General features: G+C 44.8%; 1 protein-coding gene across 14 annotated transcripts in view; it reads left to right on the forward strand.

Annotated features, from left to right (window-relative positions):
- The first annotated feature begins 5,916 nt into the window (after nt 1-5,916).
- Nucleotides 5,917-18,843, forward strand: part of DPY19L3 (dpy-19 like C-mannosyltransferase 3) — an 81,800-nt gene continuing 68,873 nt past the window's right edge. For 10 of the 14 annotated variants that reach the window (XR_012427404.1, XR_012427405.1, XR_012427403.1 and 7 more), the window contains exons 1-3: nt 6,260-6,444; nt 8,393-8,532; nt 11,373-11,506. Coding sequence is in view for 6 of the 14 variants with exons in the window: in XM_005588732.4 (XP_005588789.2) it covers nt 8,430-8,532; nt 11,373-11,506 (237 nt within the window). In the remaining 8 variants the exon portion in view is untranslated. Of the gene's footprint in view, nt 6,078-6,259; nt 6,445-8,392; nt 8,533-11,372; nt 11,507-18,843 lie in introns of those variants that run through there. The other 4 variants (XR_012427401.1, XM_005588733.4, XM_074023047.1 and 1 more) reach the window with 1 other exon arrangement.

The following is an 18,843-nucleotide window of genomic DNA, read 5'->3' on the forward strand; positions in this document are numbered from 1 at the left end:
CTGCGTTAGTGAGACCTGGCCTGCCACATGAAGACTCCAAGAGAAGAAGCCATCTATTGACAAACACTTTAAAGGAGGGAAAGAGGAATCCAGTGTGATGTCAGTCACTGTGGGACTCTGGAATGATGCAGGCGTAGAGGAAGCTCATCCCTGGCACTCGGCCTGGGTTCCCTAAGACCTACACAGGCCGAGCCAATCTCAGAGGACTGCCATAGACACGCCCCACCTCTGTGGTCTCAGACATGAGTCATACAGTGTGTGTAAAACAATTCAATGGGATGTATGCAGAAGACACTAGGATTTCCACGTGTAATCACTTTGTTTAAAAATATGTTTATATGGGCTGGGTGTGGTGCCTCATGTCTGTAATCCCAACACGGTAGCCCAAGGCTGGAAGATCACTTGAGCTCAAAAGTTCAAGACCAGCCTGGGCAACATGGTGAGACCTTGCCTCATTTTTTAAAAAAATACGTTTATACATATACAGAAAGAGAATACAAAATTTTTTTCTGATAAAAGTTTGGAGGCTGGGTGCGATGGCTCACACCTGTAATCCCAGCACTTTGGGGAGACCAAGGCAGGCACATCACTTGAAGCTAGGAGCTCAAGACCAGCTTGGCCAACATGGTGAAGCCCCGTCTCTACTTGAAGTACAAAAATGAGTCAGGTGTGGTGGCACACGCCTGTAATCCCAGCTACTCAGGAGGCTGAGGCACGAGAATCGCTTGAACCCAGGAGGTAAAGGCTGTAGAGAGCCGAGATCGCACCACTGCACTCCAGTCTGGGAAACAGAGTGAAACCCCGTCTCAAAAAAAAAAAAAAAAAGAAGAAGAAGTTTGGAGACCACTGCTTTGATGTTCACCAAGACACTTGAAAAGTCAACTAAATTGGATGAAAGCACTGTTGGAAAAAAAAATATACGCAGTGTACCAAACTGTCCCATACATGTTTCTGTAAGGGAATACTCAGCATTGTAAATATCTCATTTCTCCCAAACATTTCTAAACATTTTATATAATTCTAGTAAAAATTTCCATGGATTCTGTTTTGGAACTTGCTAAATGATTATAAAGTTTATCTGAGCAAATAAATATGCAGAAATTGCCAAAATACATATTGAGACGGAGTTCCGCTGTTGCCCAGGCTGGAGTGCAATGGAGTGATCTCGGCTCACCGCAACCTCTGCCTCCCGGGTTCAAGCGATTCTCCTGCCTCAGCCTCCCTAGAGTAGCTGGGATTACAGGCTTGTGCCACTACGCCCGGCTAATTTTGTATTTTTAGCAGAGACGAGGTTTCTCCATGTTGATCAGGCTGGTCTCAAACTCCTGACCTCAGGTGATCCGCCCGCCTTGGCCTCCCAAAGTGCTGGGGTTACAGGCGTGAGCCACTGCGCCCGGCAACTATCTAATTTTAAAAAAATTGTCAAGTCTCTCTCACACCATATTAAAAAGATATAATATTTTTAAATACTAGCAGAAAGAATTAAAAAAACATTTACGATCTTGAGACGGGGAAGGTTTTTCTAAGCATGATGGAAAAACCCAGAAGGCATAAAAGAAAGTTGACAATATAAAAATGGAAAATCCCTGCACAGCAAAAGACATCATACCAGATACACAATAATGAGAAAATATCTGCAGAATATATGACAACAGATTAATAAATACCCATAATCAGCCAGGTGCAGTGGCTCACGCCTATAATCCCAGCACTTTGGGAGGCCAAAGTGGGCAGACTGCTTGAGCTCAGGGGTTCAAGACCAGCCTGGGCAACATGGCAAGACCCCACCTCTACAAAAATTTTTTTTTAAATTAGCCAGGTGTGGTGGCACATGCCTGTGGTCCCAGCTACTCAGGAGGTTGAGATGGGAGGATTTCGTGAGCCCAGGAGGTTGAAGCTGCAGTGAGCTGAGATGGTGCCACTGCACTCCAGTCTGGGCAACAGAGCAAGACCCTATCTCAAAAACAAAAACAAAAATAAAAAAAACCCGATAATCTATAAATAATCCCTTCATAGCAAGATTAAATAGATGGTGAAAGAACACAAAAAGACAAATTACACAAATTAAATGCAAATAGCCAATAAACTCCTGATATATTGTCTTCACCTCACTAATAAAGAATGCACACTAGATAATCATGTATTATTTGTCACCTAAGATTGGCAAAGGTTTAAAATGCTAATTGTTGGCAAGGGCATGGAGAAATAAGTGCCATAATACCCACTGGTGGAAAAGAAAAACAACAGAATCTTTAACCTTTTTGGAATGTAGCTTGCCAATGTTTATCACAATTTAGAATATGAGTTATAGGGCTGGGCGTGATGGCTCAGGCCTGTAATCCCAGTACTTTGGGAGGCTGAGGCTGGTGGATCACTTGAGGTCAGGAGTTTGAGACCAGCCTAGCCAACATGGTAAAATCCCATCTCTACTAAAAAGACAAAAATTAGCCAGGTGTGGTGGCGGGCTCCTCTAATCCCAGCTTCTTGGGAGGCTGAGGCAGGAGAATCACTTGAAGCTGGGAGATGGAGGTTGCAGTGAGCCGAGATCGCGCCACTGCATGCCAGCCTGGGTGACAAAGCTAGACTCCACCTCAAAAAATTAAATAAAATGAACATTGTATTTCAGACAGGAAAAAGCCAGTAACACAGAAGAACTCACACCCTCGGGATCCCAAGAAAAGATCCATGGGAAGGATGTAATGAACGGTGTTAATGACTTCTGGTGCAGTGCTTCTCAAAGTGTGATGTACATATAAATGAACTGGGGCTCATCTTAAAATGCAGATTTTGGCTACACAGGTCTTGGGTAGGACCTGAGACCCGGCATTTCTCAGATGACCCCAGGTGATGCCCATGCTGCATAACCCACAGACCGCATGTTGAGTAACAAGGTTCTGCTGTGGTTCCCTAACTTTTCTGAGAACAGAATTATCTGGAAAACTTCTGTATTGGTCCATACAGCTATACATACTGCTCTGAAGAATACTGCTATAAAGAATGCCCAAGACTGGGTAATTTAAAGGAAAGTTGTTTAACTGACTCACAGTTCAGCGTGGCTGAGGAGGCCTCAGGAAACTTACAATCATGGCAGAAGGCAAAGGGGGAAGCAAGGCACTTTCTTCATAAGGAGGCCGGAAGAAGTGCTGAGCGAAGAGGCAAGAGCCCCTTATAAAACCATCACATCTCGTGAGAACTCACTATCACGAGAACAGCATGGGGGAAGCTGCCTCCATAATTCAATTACCTCCACCTGGTCTCTCCCTTGAACGGTGGGGATTATGGGAATTACAATTCAAGATGAGATTTGGGTGGGGACATAAAGCCTAACCATATGAACTTCTTAAAGATTAGTGGTCCCCTAGCCCTACAGATTCTAAATTCAGTAGGCGTGGGGTAGGACCTGACAACGTGCATTTTTTTTTATTATTATACTTTTAAGTTCTAGGGTACATGTGCACAACGTGCAGGTTAGGTACATATGTATACATGTGCCATGTTGGTGTGCTGCACCCATTAACTCGTCATTTACATTAGGTATATCTCCTAATGCTATCCCTCTCCCCTCCCCCCACCCCACAATAGGCCCTGGTGTGTGACGTTCCCCTTCCTGTGTCCAAGTGTTCTCATTGTTCAATTCCCACCATGAGTGAGAAAATGCAGTGTTTGGTTTTCTGTTCTTGCGATAGTTTGCTAAGAATGATGGTTTCCGATAATGTGCATTTAACCTCCCAAGTGATGGTGACAGTGACGCTGCAGATCCCCAGACCACACTTTTGAGATGCACAGCACAAGTATTGCTGGCCCTGGCAGAGACAACCAGGGAGACCATTTAGGCTTCTAAACCTACTGCACACCAGAAGTCTTCCTCTACACCACCACTGCAGTCACAGTCCATTACTGGAGCCCATTCCTTTTACATTTCCTCTCTGGCTCCTGGCTCATATGGCCAGAAGTGTGAGCGAGGACCTACACTCATTACCCATCACCTCCATCGTTACTTTATCAGAACCAAAGACTAATTCTTAATTGGCTTATTCTCCCCAAGACTTACTCTCAGCAGTAGGTCCTACTTAGGAAAAGTCTCAAAGCTTTATCTTGCTTAGGAATGTCCTTTCATAGTATTAAAACAAGCAGCTGCTGCTGAATTCTACTTTCTTTTTAAGCGATGATGTTTCACAATGGTCACATTTCCCCCAGAGTGAAGAGAAAAAAAAAAAAAAACCTATACAGTAAGAGGGAAATCCTATTTAAGGGGGACTCAATTCACCTATGTATTGATGAAGCAGACAAATGTACATAAAGTCATCTTAACATGAAAGATAATAAACATACAGTCCTTGCCCTCAAGCCAGGCGACAGAAAAGCTACCAACCACCAGGTTGAAACAAGACAAATGTCATCCGAAAAAACAGCTGCATTTGTTTCTATCGAAGTCTTCCAGCAGATACCTTAATATCTTCGCACAGAATGTGTGCTCTTTACTAACAACCGACACACAAAGGAGGACGATCTCCAGCAGAGGTGACTAGGAAAGGCTTCCTGGATGGAGTAATTTAGTTTGGAGTCAGACCAATGAGCGCCTTTTCAAGGGTGGAGGTCCCAGATGGCCATTCCTTTAACAAAAATCAATTAACATGTAAAGTATATGCTGACAAATAAAACGTTTGATGGGCCCAGTGCAGTGGCTCAAGCCTGTAATCCCAACATTTTGAGAGGCTGAGGCAGGCCTGCCTCAACTCAGGAGTTTTAGACCAGACTGGGCAACACAATGAGACCCCATCTCTACAAAAATTAAAATGAATCTCAGCTACTCAGGAGGCTGAGGAAGCAGGGTCACTTGGGTGCACGGGACTAAGGTTGCAGTGAGCTATGATCACACCACTGCACTCCAGCCTGGACGACAAAGCAAGACCCTCGTCTCTACGAAAAATTTAAAAATTAGCCGGGCATAGCAGTGCGAGCCTCTGGTCCCAGCTACTCGGGAGGCTGAAGCGGGAGGATTGCTTGAGCCCAGGAGGTCGAGGTTGCAGTGAGCCGTGATAGCACCATTGCACTCCAGCCTGGGCGACAGAGAGCCTCATCTCTAAAAAATAATTTCAAAAAAGGTTCCATTTAGTGTTTTTCGTGGTGTGACTAAGAAAGGTATCTAGAAATATAGCACAGTCACTACCTGCTCTCAAAAAGCGGCTGCCAATCTAGTTTGGAGACAGAAAAATATACCCAAGTGAGAACACAGAGGAGTCTATTTTGTGAAAAGGGGCGTCTTTGGAGACGAAAATCCCTCTCTGCGGGACGCTGACGGGCAGTCGTTAAAGGACTTCAGCGGCAATCGGGCACTGGGGCTTTGCCAAGGCTTGGAGGCGGCGCGCCAGGCCGGGCAACGCGGGAAGCGGGGCAGGCCCGAGTGGCCCTACTGCTGGCGTCCCTACCGATCCCTGCGCATCCGCCACACAGCAGGGGACGGCAGGAAGGAGGAAGGAGGGGAAGTCCCGTAAATCAGGCCCTCAGGGGCTCCCAGGCCCGCACCATTCTCAAACCCCGGGGGCCACCGCAGAGCCGCTGCTCCGGGCCGTGTGGCTCGAGGCGACCCTTCCTCGGAGTCGCCAGGCCCTCCTCTCCCGAGCCGAATCTCTAGCTCTGGCCTGAGGTGACCGGCGCCGGCGAGAGCAAACACAAGATTCGCACCCCGCTCCCCACGACAGCGGCTCCGCGGCGCCGCTCAGAGTCTCCGGAACAGACCGGACTCAAGGAAGGCCAGGCAAGCGGAAGTGTGCCGCTTCCTTCCGGCCAGCGCCGCACGAGACGGGGCGGGGATCCGCGGAAGGAGGCGGAGACTCCTGTTGACGAACAGCTCCTGGGGCCTATGGGCGCGGCCGCAGCCGCCAGGCCTCTCCGGCGCGCCCCCTCCCCGGGGCTGTCGACGCCCCCCAGCCCCTCATTTCCACAAAGCTCCGCAGCGGCTCTGCCCTCCTTGTCCCCGCGGCGCGCTGCGGCCCGTGGCGCTGCCCCGCTCCCGCCTAGCCCAGTCGGCCTCCTTCCCCTCCCGGAGCCGCGCGTGAGGACCGCTGAGACCGCAGGTCTGTGGCGGCGCGCGGGGACGCGCGGGGGAGGGTCCCCCGAGAGGGCGGGCGGCCGCCGGCGGAACACACGGCTACAGCTTTGAGCCCCTCAGGCCGCCCCGCCCCGCCGCGTGGCGCATTCGGGGGGCGCGGCCGCGGCGTCGGGGCGTCGGGAGGGGCGGAGCGCGGAAGTGTCAGCCGGGACGCGGGCCGGGCTGGACTCGGGAGGGACCAAGTTTGCGGAGCGGCTTCTGCGCGACGGCAGTGCGGCGAGGCAGGGCCTGGGCTGCGACCCCCAGGGCCGCTCGCCCGAACTTCCCGGCTGCCCCTGTCCTGGGAGACCTACCTGATGGGGACGCCAGGTGTGCAGGGGCGTGGCGCGTAGGTAAGCGGACCCGGTGCCTGCCTCACCCAGGGGATGCTCACTAGAGCGCTAGGCTTTTTAATTTTTTTTTTTTTTTAGAGACGGGGGTCTCGCTCTCTGGCCCAGGCTGGAGTGCAGTGGCGCGATCACGGCTCACTGCAACATCGAATTCCTGGGCTCAAGCGATTCTCCCACCTCAGCCTCTGGAATAGCTGGGACCACAAGCGTGCACCACCGCACCCGCCTAATTATTTTATTTTATTTTATTTTATTTTTATTTTTATTTTATTTATTGTATAGATAGGGTCTCGCCCTGTTGCCCAGGCTGGTCTCAAACTCTTGGTCAGAAGTGATCCTCCTGCCTCAACCTCCCAAAGCGCTGGAATTAACATGAGCCGCCTTGCTCGGCCAGCACTAGTCGTCCTTATTAATAAAGAATCGAGTCTGGTCCCTTTTCAGTCGCTTACAATGGCATTCCTTTTGATCTGATGGAGGAACTTTTTGTTTCATAGTTCATGGGACTATTGCAGTGCCTGACACATAATTGGTACTTAAATATGTGTTGGTTTTCTGCCTTACCATATTAGAATATATGAATTGTTTTAAAAAGTCCTTTCCCACTTAGGGAGGACTCTAGGATGAGGTCACATGGGGGATAAGCCCATCTGTGGCTGTAGGACTTTGTTAAACACGCTCTCTGTTCCAGGTTCTCCATTTCCAGTGCTTGAAAGCGCAGTACTTAAATCTGGCTTCCTGCTTTTTTATTTTTTATTTTTGGTATGAATGAATACATGAATTGTATAATGTTAGTTGGTTTGTTCTGTAGAGCAAGTTCCCCTTAGGAATTAATAAACTGTGGAAACAATCATGTCAGGCTACTAGTCACATTTGAGAAATAATTAGTAAGAGGCTGTTCATTATTCAGAGGAGTGAAGCAAGATGTTCTGGAGGACTAGAACCTGCTTACTCACTGCCACCACTCCCCCGCCTCCCACTTACTGCTGCCAAACCAGGCTCCTGCTCCCCGCAGTTACTCCCACCGACGCTCCCTGGGATAGCAGCTGCCCTGATTGGCACACCCCCGCAGTCATCACCACTGAGGCATATTCCTGAAGCTGCCAGTGTGAATTGTTTTATAGAACACTGGTGTTAAAATTCAGGTACCTGAGACAAAACAATATTTTAGTTCTTCAAAATCCGGTTGTCAACACATTTACTATGGAGTATCTCCCACGTGGCCACTTCTGTGGGAGGTACTGAAGACCTACTACCGCCTATGGAAGTAGAAAATAATACACAACTGTGTAATTACGTGACGCATTGCATGGTAACTGCTATGGCTCAGGGAGGGAGAAGATCAGCCAGAACTGGAATGTCCCAAGATGTTCTGGAAGAACAGCGTCTTGTGTGTGTTGCTCACCTGGTTTCGTGACTCCTGGCAGGGCCTGCTGTAGAGCACATGCTTCATGAATAAATATGATTGAGTCAAATAAATATTTATGTTTTGAGTGTAGCTTTGAAGGCCAGCAACGATTTAGATGGCAAGATCAAGGGCAGGCTGGGCAGAATGGCTCATGCATGTAATCCTAGCACTTTGGGAGGCCAAGGCGGGGAGGATCGCATGAGGCCAGGAGTTCACTACCAGCCTGGGCAAGATAGGAAGACCCCATCTTTACAAAAAATAATTAGCCTGGTGTGGTAGCACATTCCTGTAGCCCAGATACTCGGGAGGCTGAGATGGGAGGATCACCTGAGCCTGGGGAAGTAGAGGCTCCAGTGAGCCATGATGATGCCACTGCACTCCAGCCTTGGTGACAGTGAGACCCTGTCTTAGGGGGAAGAAAAAAAAAGATGGGAGGGCATGCGAATCGAGGGAAAATGGCATTAGTAAAGGCATTTCAGCATGGATGAGCACGGGGTGTGTTGGGGAGAAGGTACTGACATTGATGGCCTGTTTATTTCTGTGTAGGAGTGATTGGGAGAACAATGCATGAAAGGCTGACATCATGATGTCCATTCGGCAAAGAAGAGAAATAAGAGCCACAGAAGTTTCTGAAGACTTTCCAGCCCAAGAAGAAAATGTGAAGTTGGAAAATAAATTGCCATCTGGTAGGTGATTTAAACTAAAGCAGCGATTTGGATTGCTTTTATTTCTGCATATTAAAATGTCACTCTCCAATAGGATAAAAATTTGTTGGGACCTGACAATTAAAACTTGTTCTAGTACGCTGATGTTCTAATTGCAATTTGATTGGATTGATTTTACAGTTATGATTTGACAAAAGATGAAAGAACGTTGATTAGAAGCATTTGTCAGCTGTCTGTTCATTAACTTATGGTTCTTCCAATCTCATCCATTGACTCTAGAGTAATGGTCCCCCATCCACACCCCAGAGTTTAGTCTATCTCTAATTTTTGTGGTCGTGTATACTGTTCACACCAGGCAGCCTTACCTTGGGTGAGTTTCTCATTTCATTAAAATAGTGAACGGTGGATCAACATTTTTTTAAATTCCTTATAATTTAGTCAAATACGTGAAGTTTTCTTTTGCTTTTTTTTTTTTTTTCTTTTATTGATGGGAAAAGTAATCAGAACTTGGTCAGTTGTTTGTATAATGGTAAAGCTTGCTAAGTGATGCATCAAATAGCATTAACTTCTGTCTTCCTGAGTAGGTTTTATAACTAAAGCATGGTCAGGATTTTAAAAGTTAACATGAAAATCTTCATACCCATTAACCATTTTGGATATCTGACAGAATTTACATTATTTACAGCCATGTTAATTCTTACCAGCCAGGCTAGTAAAGCGATCTGTAATGGGAGGTCATGCCACGTGGCTCAGCCATTAGCAAGTAATCAATGCATTTTGGATAATAGTACTTTCTGAACACCTTAAACACTGCAAAGAAAGAAAAATACACTCCCATCCTGAAACTAACACCAATGACACTGTCTTATTCTGCGTATGTATACCCATAAGCATTCATATACAGTTTTGCAAAATTGGGATCTACGTGCTATTTTGTAGCTTGCTGTTTTTCTCTTACTATGTTATGAACATGTCATAAGCCAGTTAACGTATTTTTGAAATATCGAAGTAAAGTATTTTTATAGCTGCCACTGTAGAAGTGAAAGGTTTTCTTACCATTTGCTAATACAGACAGAACCGTGATCAGTTTCCTTGTGGCCGTATGTTTGTTTAAAACTTTATTTCCTTGGGGCATGTCTTAGTCCATTTCTGTTGCCATAAAAGAATACTTGAGGCTGGGTGATTTATAAAGAAAAGAGGTTTATTTGCCTCAGCGTTCTGCAGACGGTACGGGAAGCATGGCACCAGCATTGGCCTCTAGTGAGACCTCAGGAAGCTTCCAATCATGGTGGAATGCCTAGGGGAGCCAGTGTGTAGAGATCACATGACCAGAGTAGAAGTAATTTCCGAGGAATACAGGGTGTCAGGCTCTTTTTTAACCAACCAGCTCCCCTAGGACTAACAGAATGAGAACTCGAGAACTCAGTACTGCTAGAATCTCACCAAGCCGTTTATGAGGGATCTGGTTCCATCACCACACCACCTGCCATTAGGCCCCACCTCCAACATTGGGAATCATATTTCATCATGAGATTTGGAGGGCCAAATAGTCAAACCATAGCAGGGTACTTGCCTAGATTTGGAATTACTGGCCAAATGGGATGCTCATTTTGGTGGCTTTTACTCACTGCTGCCATGTTACATTCCAGAGAGGCACCAATTTATTCTTCTAGCAGCAATGTTTGAAGATGTCTATTTTTTATACCCTTACCAAAACAGAGTATTCGCATTTTGAAAGCTGTCAAATTGGCCAAGATTTTTAGAAGTATAACTCACAGTTTTGATTTGCATTTCTTTAACATTAATGAATTTGAACATCTTCAATCTATTATTATTGGCCACTTTTTTCTATTGTACATTGCCTGTTCATGTCCTTTATCTTTTTCCTACTGCAGTATTCATCTTGACAGGACAATAAATTGTCCTGAAATAAAATAAATTGTCCTGAAAGTATTCATCTTATATTAAGAGTATTTAAGCTTTCTTATATGTGCTATCCATATTTTTCCTAGTTTATACGTCCTTTAACTGGAGTTATGTTGGATTATTTATTCTGTAAGTTTTTTCCCGCCAGAGCATTCCTGCAAAACCTGTGGGTTTTAAAAAAAAGTTTTAGGTAATCGGCCAAGTGCAGTGGCTCATGCCTATAATCCCAGCACTTTGGGAGCCCGAGGCGGGTGGATCACTTGAGGTCAGGAGTTCAAGACCAGCCTGGCCAACATGGTGAAACCCTGTATCTACTAAAAATACAAAAATTAGCCAGGCATAGTGGTGTGTGCCTGTTGTCCCAGCTACTCAGGAGACTGAGGTGGGAGAATTGCTTGAACCTAGGAGGCAGAGGTTTTAGTGAACCGAGATTGCTCCGCTGCATTCCATCTTGGGCAACAGAGCAAGATCCTGTCTCAAAAAAAAAAAAATTTTTTTTTTAGGTAATTAAGTTTTTAAAATAGCTTTTAAAGAATAAACCACCGGTTGTACCTAGATCATCTAAAAGATCGATTGCGTCCTAGGCATGTAACACATTTAGTCATCCGTTTAACAGACTTCATAGTTAAATTATGGTTGTTAAAGTGTGCCAGACAGAGGTCCTCAGTATTAAAGATGAATAAGATAATATATTTGTCTTCAAGAAGCTCACATTGTAGTTGGCAGAACGCACACATGAACAGTTGGATATGGGGCAAAAGTTGTAATAGAATAAAACAGGTCTGTGGAATCAGAAAGGACCCTCTGTTGGAGACAGGAAAAGCTTTCCCAGTGACAGGCAGCTAGACTTAGCTTACTTGGTAATCTGAAGTAGAACTATTACATTCTAATTTTTTTGCTAACTTAGTTATTTATCTGTTCCATTTTTCCAAAAGGTTGTACCAGTAGAAGATTATGGAAGATTTTGTCATTGACAATTGGTGGAACCATTGCCCTTTGCATTGGACTTCTTACGTCTGTCTACCTTGCCACGTTACATGAAAATGATTTATGGTTTTCTAATATTAAGGTATGGAGTTTCTTTGACCATTGTATGATTCACTCAGTGGGGTCTCCAGTAGTAAGCCATGTGGATGAATGACCAAGGCAACACAGTTTTACCATAAAGAATCCAATCTCTAGAAAGGTTGAACTATAGAGTGAAAAGATTTTTGTGTTTATTATTTTAAAATAACATATCAGAATCTTTTTAAAAATATTTATTTATTTATTTATTTTTGAGGTGGAGTCTCACTCTGTCACCCAGGCTGGAGTGCAGTGACACAATCTTGGCTCACTGCAACCTCTGCCTCCCAGGTTCAGGTGATTCTTTTGGCTTAGCCTCCCGAGTAGCTGGGACTATAGGTGCGTGTCACCACATCCAGCTAATTTTTGTATTTTTACTAGAGACGGGGTTTCACCATGTTGGCCAGGCTGGTCTCGAACTCCTGACCTTGTGATCCGCCTGCCTCTGCTTCCCAGCGTGCTGGGATTACAGGCATGAGCCACCACGCCCAGCCAGAATCTTTATTTTTAATTTTTTGAGATAGGTTATTGCTTTGTCACCCAGGCTAGGATGCAGTGGTGCAAACATGGCTCACTGCAGCCTCAGCCTCCTGGGCTCAAGCGAGTATCCTGCCATTGCTTCCTGTGTCGCTGGGACCACAGGCATGCACCACCTCGCCAAGCTAATTTTTTGATTTTTTTGTAGACAGGGTCTCACTTTGTTGCCCATGCTGGTCTCAAACTCCTGGGCTCAAGTGATCCTACTGCCTCGGTATTCCAAAATATGAGAATGAGCCACAGCACCCAGCCCAGGATTTTTCTAATCAAATGAGTTTTTTCTTTTTCATTAAATTATTCTATTTATTTAGCAGTTACTCTAAATTAGTATTATTCAAGTTATAGATTGTGAAATTAGTGCAGTAGGTCATGAGTAACATTTTTCTTAATGAAATCAAAAAGAAGAGAATACTATCACATCTAGTAGAGTTGAGGATTGTTTTGTGAAACTTTTAATTATATATATATGTGTGCACAAACTGGGTCACAGTATACAAGGTACTTCTCTTTTTTTTCTTGTTGGCTACAACAGGAAAAAAAACCAACCAACCAACCAACAAACAAAAAACCGAAAAAGAAATAAAAAAGCCACTGCTTTAAATCATGAGCTCCACAGAGGGTCCTCAGCATGTTCATGCCTATCTAATACTCTGTGCAAGTGGTTTTGCAGGGCATAGGGCGATGTGGAACCTATGATATTTCCAGGGAAAGGAGCAGTAATTTTAATCCGATTTGCAAGAGGGTCAGCCGGGCATCACGCCTGTAATATCAGCACTTTGGGAGGTCGAGGTGGGTGGATCACTTGAAGTCAGGAGTTCAAGACCAGCCTGGCCAACATGGTGAAACCCCATCTCTACTAAAAACACAAAAATGAGCCAGGCACGATGACATACACCTGTAATCTCAGCTGCTCAGGAGGCTGAGGCACAAGAATCACTTGAACTCGGGAGGAAGAGGTTGTGGTGAGCCGAGATCACACCACTGCACTCCAGCCTGGGTAACAGAGTGAGACTCCGTCTCAAAAAAAAAAAAAAAGTTGGGAGGGTGGTCTGTGACTCTTTAAACACGTTTCCTTGTTTTCTTTCTTTTTTTTTTTTTTTTTTTTTTTTTTGAGACGGAGTCTCACTCTGTCGCCCGGGCTGGAGTGCAGTGGCCGGATCTCAGCTCACTGCAAGCTCCGCCTCCGGGTTTATGCCATTCTCCTGCCTCAGCCTCCCGAGTAGCTGGGACTACAGGCGCCCGCCAACTCACCCGGCTAGTTTTTTGTATTTTTTAGTAGAGACGGGGTTTCACCGTATTAGCCAGGATGGTCTCGATCTCCTGACTTCGTGATCCACCCGTCTCGGCCTCCCAAAGTGCTGGGATTACAGGCGTGAGCCACCGCGCCCAGCCACGTTTCCTTGTTTTCTTTCTCTCTCTCTTTTTCAGCATTTCTAGAACTCCTCTTGGCATTGTTTTCAGAACTCGTATATAACTTACATGTGGAAATTTACATCCAAATATACCTTATTTTTAAATCTAATATGTCATGCTCTTAAACTGTGGTGTCTGATGATTAGTTGCTTGTAAAGGTAAACAAACACCGTCAAAGCCAAAGATGTATATCTGTAAGAAAGTTCAAAAGAAGTGACTGATGTAGGATCTAAAGACATTTTCCAAAGAAAGTTTTCCAAAACATTTTGAGCTTTGGTTCTCTTACTGGAATGAGCCTCCAAAGGAGATTGCTTTGATGAGAAATCTAGTTCATAAGAATAACTTCTAGTGTGTTTATTTTTAAACCTGCTGTGTTACTTTATGGGAACAGTATATATATCTTTATATAAATTATCATAGTACCAAAGAAGAATAATTCTTATCCTTCAGTGACAGTAGGTAGTTCTTCTTGTCAGAAGAATTTTACCCGTTTATCTATCTTTTTTTGGGAGGAGCTGGGGCGGACAGGGTCTTTCTTTGTCACCCAGGCTGGAGTGCAGTGGCGCAATCACAGCTCGCTGCGGCCCCAGCCTCCTGGGCTGAAGCATTACTCTGACCTCAGCCTCCCAAGTAACTGGTGCATGTCACTATTCCCAGCTAATTATTTAATTTTTTGTAGAGATGGGCCTACTGTGTTGCCCAGGCTGTTCTCAAACTCCTGGACTCAAGCAATCCTCCTGCGTTGGCCTCCCAACGTGTTGGGATTGCAGGTGTGAGCCACTATGCCCTGCCTATCTCTTTAAAATGGAATGCTGGCAGGGCGTGGTGGATCACTTGAGGTCAGGAGTTTGAGACCAGCCTGGCCAACATGGTGAAACACTGTCTCTACTAAAAATACAAAAGAAATTAGCCAGGCATGGTGGCGCATGCCTGTATTTCCAGCTACCCAGGAGGCTGAGGCAGGAGAATTGCTTGAACCCAGGAGGCAGAGGTTGCAGTGAACTGAGATCGTGCCACTGCACTCCAGCCTGTGTGACAGAGCAAGACTTCATCTCAAAAAAAAAGTGCTTATAAAGCGATTACCTCGAATTAAACCATGTAGTGCTTATATATTAACATAAGTATTTTGAAAAAAGACTGAAATATCCCCGTGTGAGCAGATAGCTCAAATTAAATGCTAACAACAGTGTAGCAAGGAGACATGTTGAAAGAGATCATATAACTTAATTATAAACTATTAAGTGTAGCTCTTTAATGTAAAACTTGTAACTAGCCTTGCTGGTTTCCTTAAATAAATATACCCCATCATCGAGAAATTTGAACACCCTTGGTTTTTCTCTCTTTACTTTCACTGGGTTAAGGAAGTTCTGGTTTCACCTAGTATTTACTGAGCTCCTGTTCCGTGGGTAACATTGAGTTAAACACTCTGGAGAACATGGAAGGAATAACACAGATTTCTGAATTTGCCAGCAGATTTTCCAGTATAGTAAATGAATTGAGTAAGTATATGTTAAGCACCTACAGTATGCCAGCAGGCACTGTGCTTAGTGGTAGCAGTATCACTGAATAAGACAAGGCCGTGCCCCCAAGGAACTTACACTCTTGAGAAGGAAACAGGTGAGTATCCAGACAATTACAGGACATCCACACTCAGTGCTAGGATGGGATGAGATAGAGAGCACTGTGGGAGCACATAGGAGGGGGAGCCTAACCTCATTTTGGAAGATCAGGGAAGCTTTTCTAGAGGAAATGATGGTTAAATAGACCTGAAGGAGGAGTAAGAGTTAACCAGGCAAGCTGGGGAGGAAAGATGAGTGTCCTAGAAGAGGGACACGTGCAGGAAATTGAAGAGGCAAGAGAGCCTGGTATGTGAAGCATTGCCAGTAGTTTAGCCTGGCTAGAGAGTAGAAGGGGAGAAGGGATGTACTGGGAATGGTAAACAGAGGCCAGATAATAAAGGGTCTGTCTTCTCTGTCTCGAAGATAGAACTCTCTCTGAATGTATTATAGTAGTGAGCCATATTTTTAGTGAGGCAGCGATGTCATCGTATTGGTGTTTCAGAAAGTTGCCTCAGGCTATGATGTGGAAAATGGATTTGGGGAGAGCAAAACTAAAGTCAGGAAACTGCTAAGATAATCCAATTCAGTGGATTCAGTAATATTTATCGCATTCACATATTCAGTAAGTGAATATCTTCTGTGTGCCAGACACTTTTCTAGGCTTTGGGAATAAAACATTGAATACGACATAGAACTCGATTAGGATGAAAAGGGGAAAAATCAGAAAGAAAATGAAAATGAATCCTGTGGTGAAAGTCACACGGGATGATGAGATAGTCACTAGAAGGCTACTTGGAATAGGAAAGTAAAGCAGACCACTTTGAGGACATGTAAACCAAAACCTACATGATATTATAGAAGGAACCAGCCAAGCTAAGATCTGCGAGAACGTTCTAGGCAGAGGAAACAGCAAGCCAAAAGTCTGTAAGGTAGGAATGAACTTGGCAAATCCAGGATCAGAGAGAAGGTGCATGTGGCCAGAATTTTATGAGCAATGAGGAGAAGGTACAAGAGAGGAGAAGAACAGATCACATAGGGCTTTGAGGCTGCAGAAGAGTTGCAGAGACGTGAACCGAAGTCAGAGCTTTTTAGGAAGTGGACTTGGAGGGATGTCTTGATTCACTGTGTAGAAGTTCGTTGAGAGGGAACAGTTGAGAGGGAACCTCGGTCCAAGCTGCCTGGTGTGCTTAGCAGTGGGGTGGATGGATGGACATGCCATTTACTGTGACAGTGAGCACCGGGAGGAGCAGAGCTGGAGGGTTGGAGTTCTGATACCAGCTACCCACCATTAGGCCAAACTTCACAGGATGAGAGTACAGCTCTCTACAAAAATGCCTTCGTTTCACACACCAGTGCAAGTTTGGGCCCCCCCACCCCCAGACAACCCTCACTTCTGACCAGCTGGCTACAAATTCTGAGGTTCCCACCACCCGCTCAGGTTCAACAGTTCACTAGAACAACTCACAGAATTCAGGAAAGTGCTGTATTATGACTACAGATTTGTTACAGCAAAAGATTACAAATCAGAACCAGCCAAAGGGAGTGACACATGCAGCCAAGTCTTCGAGGGTCCCTTTGGAAGCTTTCATTATCTTTTCCCCGTGGAGTCAGGCCCATTACCCTCCTGGCACATCAGTGTGTTACACTATGTGGAGCCAACCAAAGAAGCTCCCCTGAGTTCCGGTGTCTAGTTTTTATTGAGGTTTCATTATGTGGGCACGATTGATTGAATTATTGCCCACAAGGCTGGACACAATCTCCAGCCCTTTTCTTCTCCTTAGAGGTTGGGCTGCTAGCACATGGCTCAAAGCCCTGACTCTCAGGCCACATGGTTGAGTGTTCTGGCATGGCCAACCCCAATCCTGAGTCATCTCCTTAACACAAATTAGGAGCTCACCCTGTCACCTGCTAGCACAGGCTCTCAGATGAGGTCTGAAGAACCTACCATGAATAACAAAGACACTCTCATCACTTAAAGTTCCAAGGATTTAGAGCGTATCTTCCAGGAACTGGGGACAAACAGCAGCCAGATTCTTTATTCCTGGAGCGTAGAGTTTTGATATGGTTTGGCTGTGTCCCCACCCAAATCTCATCTTTAATTGTGGTTCCCATAATTCCCACATGTCGTGGGAGGGACCCAGTGGGAGGTAATTGAATTATGGGGGCGGGCCTTTCCTGTGCTGCTCTCGTGATAGTGAATAAGTCTCACGAGATCTGTTGGTTTTATTTATTTATTTTAATTTTTTTTTTTGAGACAGAGTCTCGCTCTGTCGTCCAGACTGGAGTGCGGTGGCACAATCTCGGATCACTGCAACCTCCACCTCCTGGGTTTAAGCGATTGATTCTCCTGCCTCAGCCTCCTGAGTAGCTGAGATTACAGGTGCGTGCTACCACGCCTGGCTAATTTTTGTATTTTTAGTAGAGATGGGTTTCACTATGTTGGTCAGGCTAATCTTGAACTCCTGACCTCGTGATCTGCCCACTTTGGCCTCCCAAAGGGCTGGAATTACAGGTGTGAGCCACCACGCCTGGCCAGATCTGCCTGCCACCGTGTAAGACTTGACTTTGCTCCTCATTCACATTCTTCCATGATTGTGAGACCTCTCCAGCCACGTGGAACTGTGACTCCAGTAAACCTCTTTCCTTTGTAAATTACCCAGTCTCAGTTATGTCTATTAGCAGAGTGAGGAATGGACTAATACAAGGTTACCTCCCCGTAACCAGGGACAGAGGCCAGCCAATTTTTTTCTTGCACAGGAGGCAAGGCAGGGAACAACGAGCTGAGGTTTGACTATGTTGTGAGGCACTTTTAAAGCAGTCCACACAGAAATATGGAGTAAAGGGAGCTAGACTTACGGGGCTGAAGGCAGGAGTTCCGTCTGTGTTGGAAATGGGCATTTTCATATTACCATCTTGTAGATGTGTGGGTGAGATTGTTTCAGGAGTGTGTAAAATGAGAAAGGAAAGAGAACCTGGGCCAGTTTCTGTCTGTGCCTCAGATACCATCTGGGAAGCTATAAAACAGGCACTTTTCCCCACCCACCACGCTTGTCCTCTGAAACTTACAATTGAGCTCAGAGTCTTATTCAATTTTTTTCCTTTGTGTTGAAGCAGTAGTCCATGGCACACATTTTGGTTTGTTTCCTATATCACAAGAAGAATCCTCCAATGTTAGAACCATTTCTCAAACCTGTTAATACCTCTGCGTAGGCATTTGGTTTAGTGTTTTGTTTAGATTCTCTAGATCAGCATTGTCCAATAGGACTATAGTGAAGGAAATGTTCAGTCTATGCACTGTCTAGTACAGCGGGCACATGTGGCTGCTGAACACTTGAAATGGGGTAGTACAACTCAGGAACTCAATTTTTTTTAATTAATCTGATTTAATTTTTAAATATGTACATATTTTCTGTCAATAAACAATTAGAAATTATAAATATCACTGAACAAAGACCTTATTGACCAAAGAAAAACTCATTTTTAGGGTGTATATTCCTTTATAAATCTCCTCTAATTTATACCATTTCTATATTGGGGAATTATTTGAGAAGAGTAAATCTGTTTTCCTTTCGTGTTCCTACCTCATCAAAATTAGGTAGTGTTTAATGAAAATACTTTGATGTTATTTTTTAACATTTTGAAGTAGTTGTAATTATTCAGAGAGTAAAAGTGTTGCTTATATAATAGACAAGTCATACATTGAATTTATGCATTCAAAATTATTTTTAAATGCTTGTTGTATTGTTTGTATGTGAAAAGTGGAAACCCTGAAATAGCAACTGGAAAGTTAAAGGAAAAGATACTAGTTTTACATGGTCTTAGAAAATACATA

The sequence above is a fragment of the Macaca fascicularis genome, chromosome 19, assembly GCF_037993035.2.
Source record: "Macaca fascicularis isolate 582-1 chromosome 19, T2T-MFA8v1.1".
In the NCBI taxonomy this organism is placed as follows: Eukaryota; Metazoa; Chordata; class Mammalia; order Primates; family Cercopithecidae; genus Macaca; species Macaca fascicularis.